The sequence below is a fragment of the Eumetopias jubatus genome, unplaced genomic scaffold, assembly GCF_037043125.1.
Source record: "Eumetopias jubatus isolate StellerSeaLion01/CBP00866 unplaced genomic scaffold, mEumJub1_p1.0 scaffold_8, whole genome shotgun sequence".
In the NCBI taxonomy this organism is placed as follows: Eukaryota; Metazoa; Chordata; class Mammalia; order Carnivora; family Otariidae; genus Eumetopias; species Eumetopias jubatus.
Window position 1 is genome coordinate 127,723,171 of NW_028274814.1, and position 8,432 is coordinate 127,731,602.

Consider the following 8,432-nt stretch of genomic DNA (forward strand, 5'->3'; position numbering starts at 1 on the left):
TATTAAAGCAATGGCGTCTGGCACAACTCTAAATACTTAGCTTTGGGCTTCTTGGAGGGGGAAGACTCTTTCCTTGGCCCCTGCTGGGGTCCCTGGAAGCTATGCCTGTGGGTTCGTTCCAAGAATGATCTGGCTCCTGAGGGGTATGAGACTTCTAAGTCAGGACAGCTACCATGTGGGGCTGACATGAGTCTTCTCTCCACACACCTGAGCTGTAACTTGGCTCCAGGGGGCTTGGGAGAAGCACCTGTGTGGATTGCAGCACAGAGTACAGCAAGGACTCCCAGGGAGGTGCAATGCCTAGTTCAGCCCTGCTCCAAGCATTGTTCTTGATCTGTATCCTTCCCAGTGAATCTGACACCAAATGTGGCCCCCGGTAGTCTTACTGAGTCTTAGTATTTAGTTGTACCCCAAAGACCCCTAGGAGATGTTGCACATGGTAATATAGATAGCTTATACCTGAGCTAGGTAGAAAAGGACTAACTGAATAGAATAGAACTGTATGATCTATTCAGTTTGAGATTTAGTTATCTACACCTGTGAGAAATCTTATTTCTACTCTGAGGTCGTAACATATGTTTTCCTGTTTCCCCTTGTGACAGCTGATGCAAGAAGCAGGTATGGGGACAGACAGGGATGTACACCTCTGTGCCACCAGCCTAGGAAACCAAAATCTATAATGTGATTTCAAATATTTTTGAAGAAGAACCAATCTAAAGTCTTCATCTCACATGTTTCTTTCTTTCTTTCTTTCTTTTTTTTTAAGATTTTATTTATTTGAGAGAGAGTGAAAGTGAGAGAGATCACAGAGGGAGAGGGCGAGGGAGAAACAGACCCCCGGCTGAGTGGAGATTCCCCATGCAGGGCTCTATCCCAGCCAGGCGCCCCATCTCACATGTTTCAAGCAGCTGGTGAGGGACCTGTCTGAGTTTTAAAGGTGGAAGTCTTCCTTAGCCTTAGAGGTATCTTTTAATCTGCCGAGCCCGATCTTCAGTGAATCCCCATTTCCCTTTTTATAAGCAGATCCGAAAAGGACAACTAAACCTAGTCTCAAGTGTCCTTGGAGGCTTAGCGTATCTGTCACTTGTTCTAGACGTATCTGTAACATATCTAGACCTGATCCAGATGGGAGACATCTTTAAAGTTGGAGAAAACATTTCTTTGGGTCAAAACTGATCAGAGAGATTGGGAGTCAGAACCTCCTCTTTTGATCTCTTGTGTGACAAGAACGCAGCCTCCCCCCACATATTATGTAACAAAACAATGCTCTCACTGAAGAAGCTACTTATTTCTAATGCCCTTGCACCTTCAAAAAGCATAATACTAACAACACCCTTTGTGACCATGTAGATATCTCATAACATTACTCGGACCCTATAAAAAGATGACTAAAGAACCAGGATCTGACCATCTCTGATGTGGTTTTAGTAGACAAAAAAAAAAAAGAGAAAAGAAAAATCTTGTAGATATTTATTCCTCAGAGACAGAATTTATAGGAGCCAGAAAACCTGGCCCAAGACTTTTACATTATAATGATAAATCTGTTGGTTTGGGTCAAATCAGGTTATCATTCGAGTTTTCTGTACAGTTTGTCTTATTGTTTTAAACCTCACTAGATTAAAAAAATACAAAAGTAGTATGTGCCTTTTGTAACAAATTAAGCAGTAGAGATCTATAAAGAAAAATGAACAACACCCCTTCTCCCCAGAGCCACCTTTTTAAGGCAACCAATGACAGAAATTTACTGTGTGTCTTTCCACTTCCTTCCCTGTGCTCACATTAATACATATAAAGACATATGGATCATGTAGAATAGTTTGTTTTAAATTCACACTGCATATATTACTTTTCAATTTGCTTTTTTTCACTTGCCACATTATACAGCTCTGCAAGTTCTTACGTATAGCTCCAATTCATTATTTTTTTAAAGATTGTATTTATTTATTTGACAGAGACAGCGAGAGAGGGAACACAAGCAGGGGGAGCGGGAGAGGGAGAAGCAGGCTCCCTGCTGAGCAGCCCAATACCGGGCTCCATCCCAGGACCCTGGGATCACGACCTGAGCCGAAGGCAGACGCTTAAAAGACTGAGCCACCCAGGCGCCCCTAACTCATTATTTTTAATAATAGCGTTTTCTTGAAGTATTAGCCCTCTATTGATGGACATTTAGGCTGTTTCCTTTTTTTCCTTTTAAAAATCACTACAAACAAGGCTGCAGGAGATAATGTTGTACATATAAATTCACGCTGGTGCATTTATCTACGTAGGATCTCTGAGTCAAAGGACATGTGATGTACAGTATTAATTTTAATAGTTATTTTCCCAAAAGCGTGTAGCGATTTATGCTTCTGCCCCTTCCCCAAATTCCTGCCTGCCCTGGATGTTTGCAATTTTTACATTTACATTTTCCAATCTGAGGATGAAATATGGTATCTCTTATCTGTTTGCCCTTTCCTCCCTCTCCTGTCTACTCTCCAGTCTGCAGACAGAGTGATGTTTTTGACAAACAAAATCTTACATTGTCACCTTTCTGCTTAAAACACCTCATTAATTTCCCATCACTCTTAGAACAAAGGCCAAAATCCTTAACATGGCCCAAAGCACCCTGTGGTCTTTCTACCTCTCTGGTGGGCTTGTCTCCCAGCTGGAAGGGCTTTCTCTGGATTGTTCTCAACTCTACTGAGAAATCAAGGTGACACCTTGTGTTGTTTGCTGGTACAAGCCTCACAGGGAGTTTTTAAAATGTGACTAACTTATGCCTAAAAGGAATAACTATTTCTATTTTATTTGCCTTGATGGAGATGTTTTTCCAGGTGCTTCGGGCAGATCATTTAGGGTAGCACTTGTCAAAAAAAAAAAAAAAAAAAAAACATGTCAGGGCAACACCCTGACTCCTGAGGAATAGGGAGAAAGTCTGATCATAAATGCCAGGGATTTTTGCTTCTCGTTTTTAAGTTGGACTTTTAAAAGTAGAAGTTGCCTTTAATGTGCTCGGTTTGCAGAACAAGAAATCTGATTTTCAGTGTGATAACACATTTTTTGACATTAACCAGTACTGTTGGATTTTTAATGACACTTTCATCTTCAAAGCCTTTCACCAACACAGATGGATTAATTATTCTTTTTTTTTTTTTTTGGTGGTGTGTTAAAAAGACAAGTCTTCAAAGCCATCATCCTTTATCCCTGGAATTGGGGCTCTTCACCTGCCCCCAAGGGAAAAATTAAATTGAATTGCATCTTTGTTTTTAAGAAGAATACAATAGAAATACACTTTTTGCACTATGGAAAAATGGTCTTATATCCTGGGTGGGATTAGAAGAGGTCGGGAAGCAGTGTTTAACCTGTGTTTACAGTAAGCACTGTGAGAAATAACTGGTTAAAAGTGTTTGTTACTGTTGTTCAACCTTTTGATGTGCTCTTAAATAAAAGTATCACACACACATGAAACGTCCTGCGTTCCCCATACGCAGGAGCCTAATACTCGCACCCTTATCTTCGTTGCTAAGGTATACTCCTTTCCTCCTCTCTTCGAAAAACGTCTAACGGGGTTTTTAAAAGATTGGGTTTTGGAGAAGTAAACCCTCAAGCCTCCCCGGAGGTCCCCTTTTGCTTGACACATCTTATAACCACAAGGGAGCAGTCTTTCCTTTGATGAGGTCTTCCCTCCACCTCCACAGAAATGGAAGAGCAAGGGTAAGTTTGCAAACAATCTGAAAGCTCTTTCCATTAGCCCTGGACGCCGGAAACCACAAAGGGCAGTCAAGTTTTGATTTTCAAGGAGAAAGCCTCTGGTAAACTTTCGCTCAGCCGCCAGATCTGTGGGTTCCTGGGAGGGGCTCTTTTGAAACCTGGAAGATTCCTATACTCTTGAAGAGGCAGAGCGGTGGATTACAGTAATTGAAAAGCTTGGGTGATTTTGAAAGATTACTCTGTTTGGTGTACGCTCACATTTCCAGGCTAAGGGGCCAAGCAGAGGCATCCCTTTTGTTATCTGCTGAAATAAGATCAGAGGGGAAGACAGGGTTTGAAGTGTGGATTAGGGGGTCCTAAATCTTTGCCTATCACCTCCGTCTGAAGCTTTATAAAATGATCGACGAGTGCAATGAATTTAGGGAATCATGCAGAGTTTCCCTGAAGCCTGTCCTGGAACCAGAAACTTCTTTAAAGTCCATCTGAATGGATCAGCAGATGATCTACGCTTCGAAGATTTTAAGTCTCATCTTCTAAGAGATTAGCCTCTTGGGTTGATCTGTTTGCTTTTCGGCGAGGGAATGGAGAAACGTAAACCGGCCGGCCTGCTGCCCTCGCCGTACCACCTCCGCACCGTGCCCTCGGACCTGCCGGGGACCCAGACCCGCCTCCCTCTCAGGAACCCGCTCAGGGTCTCCCGTCGTCTGGACGCCGCGTGCTGGCCGCGGGCGCCCATGGGCTGCGCCGCGAGGCCGCCTTGCCGGGCCCTGCCGCCTGAGGGCGCCGTGGAGCCCGCCTTCCTCCGCCGGCGCAACGAGCGCGAGCGGCAGCGGGTGCGCTGCGTGAACGAGGGCTACGCGCGCCTGCGAGACCACTTGCCCAGGGAGCTGGCCGACCGGCGGCTCAGCAAGGTGGAGACGCTCCGCGCCGCCATCGGCTACATCAGACACCTCCAGGAGCTGCTGGAGCGCCACGGCCGGGGACAGGAGGGCCCCGCCGGCGCCCGCCCCCCGCGCCCGGCCGAGTGCAACAGCGACGGCGAGTCCAAGGCCTCGTCGGCGCCTTCGCCCTGCAGCGAGCCCGAGGAGGCGGGCAGCTAGCGAGCGCCCGGCCCGGCCCCCCGCGCCCCCCGCCCTGCGCGCCCCAGGAGTCGGGCCAAAGAGTCTCTCCCAGGGTGGTTTGCAGTTTTGGCTCTCGCTTTTTCCCCCAGAACCAAATCTTAGGAAAAAGAAATGCGTGTTTTACGGGGGGCCGAGGGGGGCGGGGAGAGTGTATTTTGACATTCTGGTTGCCCTCCTCCCCCCAACCCCCCTTATTGGTTATGCGCCTGCAAACTCAAAGGTTTAAGGTGCTTATTACGGAAATTCTTCTACGGTCCTTCTCAAGTGCACACGGTACCGGATTCTGAGCACCTCATTATTCTAAAAACTCAAGAGGGCGACAACAACAGGAATTTCCCACAGCCCGCGGTGTGGGTACATTATGTACATGAATATCGAATTAAATCCAACCTTAACCAACGAAGAACTTTCCAAATAAATAAATAAATGACAGCCCTTAGGGCGAGAGGACCGTTTTCCTGCATGCTTTCCTTTGAGAATTGCATTTGAAATTTAATTGACACTGTCACTTTGGGTGAAGGTGACTCTAAGCTGCCGCTTGAGCAAACACCCATTTGCCAGGGCCTGCTGCTAGACCAGCGCGTGCCGTTGGCTGAGTACGTGCACCGCGGTGTCCAAGAAGATCAGGGCGGTAATTTGATACAGCCAGCTTAATCCAAAAGTGGCCGTTTGGACACTTCATAGCATTGAGGAAATAATCAGATTTGGATGAAAACTTCTCAGTCGTTTCTGTCTGCTGGTTTTTTATTTTCCTTTTCTTTACATCTTGCTCTGTAGTTCTCACTCCATCTAACCTTTGGTTAAGTTAAAGTGACAAATTAAAAAAAAAAAAAAAGGAAATGTATAGATGGTTGAAGAGGGTGGCCTGGGGTGCCTGGGTGGCTCAGTAGGTTAGGCGTCTGCCTTCCGCTCCTCATGATCCCAGGGTCCTGGGATTGAGCCCCACATCGGGCTCCCTGCTCAACGAGAAGCTTGCTTCTCCCTCTCCCCCTGCTTGTGTTCCCTCTCTTGCTGTCTCTCCGTCAAATGGATAAATAAAATCTTAAAAAAAAAAATGAAGTGGGTGGACTGAAGTTGGCATGTTCTCAAACTTTCATCATCATAAGGGCCTCTAGGTACACTGAAATTATCTAGTGACTTTGGCTTTGTTCTTGGTCTTTGAAAAACATTTAATTTTAGTCAATTTTGTCTTAGAGACAATTATGAAATTCAGTAGATAAGTCAAATGCTTGTTGACATAGGAAGATAAACTTCCTCGCTCTAAAGTTGTTTTCTAATATCCTGAATTGACCTTTCCACAGAGGCAGTCTGGTATGGGGGTGGGGAGTGGGGCCAGCACAAGGGCAAGGAGAGAAAACTACTCATGGTGAGCCCTTTCAGGGCATGATTTAATCTCCACAAAGGCCTCATGACCTAGGTTTTAGTACCTCCTTTTTACAGATATGTCAACTGGGGGAAGATAATATGTTATATGAGTATCTTTTACGTGCCACGAATTCTGTTGTGTGCTTTTTACATGTTGTCCTATTTCATTCTCATTCATCCTAGTGAGGTATTACACATACGTTGTGGTTAAAAAGGGAGGGGGGCTTGCACAGGTTTGTATTGCTGTGGCTAGTTGAGCTGAGATTCAATACTGAGTTTGACCCTAAAGCCCAGACTTGCTGTGTCTCTTACCCTGTCCTCCCTTGCTCCCTTGTTAGCCAAGTGACAGAGCAAACATTTCTTAATTGCTCAGCAACTCCATTTCCTCATCTGTAGGTTTCACAGGAGAAGTGTAGATGAAAGACCATGGTAATCTGCAAGGTACTATTCAATGGTAAATTAGTCAGGTTTTAATCCTTTGGAGAAAATACTACTACTCGGTTCTATGGGGAGGAAAGCCTGGTTGAAAATGATCTCTAGGTAGTTAGTGTGATTTCTTCAGTGTGTTAGGAGGAGGACAGAGTAACCACATGGCATTAGGATTTTACCATCTATTGTAAGGTTCCAGGGGACATGACTTGACCTGTGGAAGCTGAATCCCTGTTAAAACATATAATTACCAATATTTGTAACAATGAGTTATAATGGATTCTGTGTTTCTGGCGGCACAGATAAATGCTTTACAATGATTCACAACAAATCTTTACTTTTTCTTAAGAACTGGGCAGAGCCTTTTGGTTTGAAGGAGCAAGACGTAACCTTGCTCTTGCCCATTCCTGGGTTACAGCCTTACCAACATCTGTCATGTATCCATTTTGGTCTCCAGGCTAGTTGTTACTCCCTATAGAGGTTTCAGTGAAGCAAGCCTGGGTGAGATATATTTACTGTTGGGGGGGGGGATGGAAAACACCCATGTTACCTCCCTGGCTGAATTGGAGGAGAGGGTAATTCACCAAGTTGTTGAGAACCTTGAGAAACTTTTTAGGGGTCTTCGATAGTTCCCTCATTCTGCTCCAGCCATGGTTGGCACCTTGACGTTCTCTTTTCCACAGTAGGAATAATAACAATAAAAGAGTATATTTTGTTTATATACTGTGGTTGCCTTTAAATGCAGGAAAATGAAATAAAGACTTTTTTCTTCCTTTACTTCTATAAAATAAATGCTTAAAATGTGTGAATAAATATATACCTTGAGATGAGTGGTTTATAAAGACAAGGACAAAGGCAGTTTTAAAAGAGAATTTTACTCCAAGGGTGCCTGGGCGGTCAGTCGGTTGAGCGTCTGACTCTTGATTTTGGCTCAGGTCATGATCTCAGGGTCATGAGATCGAGCCCAGACTGAGCACGGAGCCCGCTTGGGATTCTTTCTCTCCCTCTTCCTCTACTCCTCCCCCCCCCAAATAAATAAATAAAAATTTTAAAAGAGAATTTTATTCTGGATAAAAATGCCTTGAGATTTTTCATGTGGTTTTGTTTGAAGCCCTACTGAGAATAAGGCAATGATTTTTAGAAGCCTTTTGAAAAAAAAATTCAGGCAGTTTTTCTGGATCCTTCCATATGGCCTACAGGAGGAGCACTAATTCAGCACCTTTTAAAATATTCACTCTTCCCTTTTCCTGTGGATGGATGCTTAACCATTAGACAATTTGATTCTTGGAAAAACCAAAATAAATGACCAAAAAGTTACGTAGAAACAAAGTGGTGAGCAGAGTTTTATGGAAATGGTGCTTCATGACAAGAGAAACATTCACATGTCCTTTAAGATCTTCCCTGTTGTTTTTGGCCACTCAGCCCAGACACATCCATTAGAATATCCTGTATTACTTATTGGAATATTCCCTGTGGTTCATAACTCTGACGAATGGCTGCAACACCATTGTTGCACGCCTCCCCAGGGTACAAAGGAGGAGGGGCTGTAACAGGGTGTGCCCTGGATAGGGCTGGGTTCAGCACTGCCCTTCACTGGCCTGGTGACCTTGGGCAGGCCCCCGATTTCTGTGGTCTGGGTGGTCCTCTATGCTAGGACACTTAAAGTTTAGATTGCATGATCTTTTAGGCTTTTCCAGCTCTAGAATGCCCTTCACCTCCCATGTGCCCCATCCTGGACTCGAGGAAATGAATGTCAGTAAGACAAGCCTGCTTCCTGCCACATAGAGCAGCAACTCTTTATCATCTTTTTCCACTAGAGAGATCCAA

The 8,432-nt window shown here is 44.6% G+C and overlaps 1 protein-coding gene across 1 annotated transcript; it reads left to right on the forward strand.

Annotated features, from left to right (window-relative positions):
- The first annotated feature begins 4,271 nt into the window (after window positions 1-4,271).
- On the forward strand, window positions 4,272-4,790 carry ASCL4 (achaete-scute family bHLH transcription factor 4). The gene has a single exon (XM_028088579.1). The coding sequence runs from the start codon at window positions 4,272-4,274 to the stop codon at window positions 4,788-4,790; it is 519 nt and encodes a 172-aa protein (XP_027944380.1).
- Window positions 4,791-8,432: the final 3,642 nt, after the last annotated feature.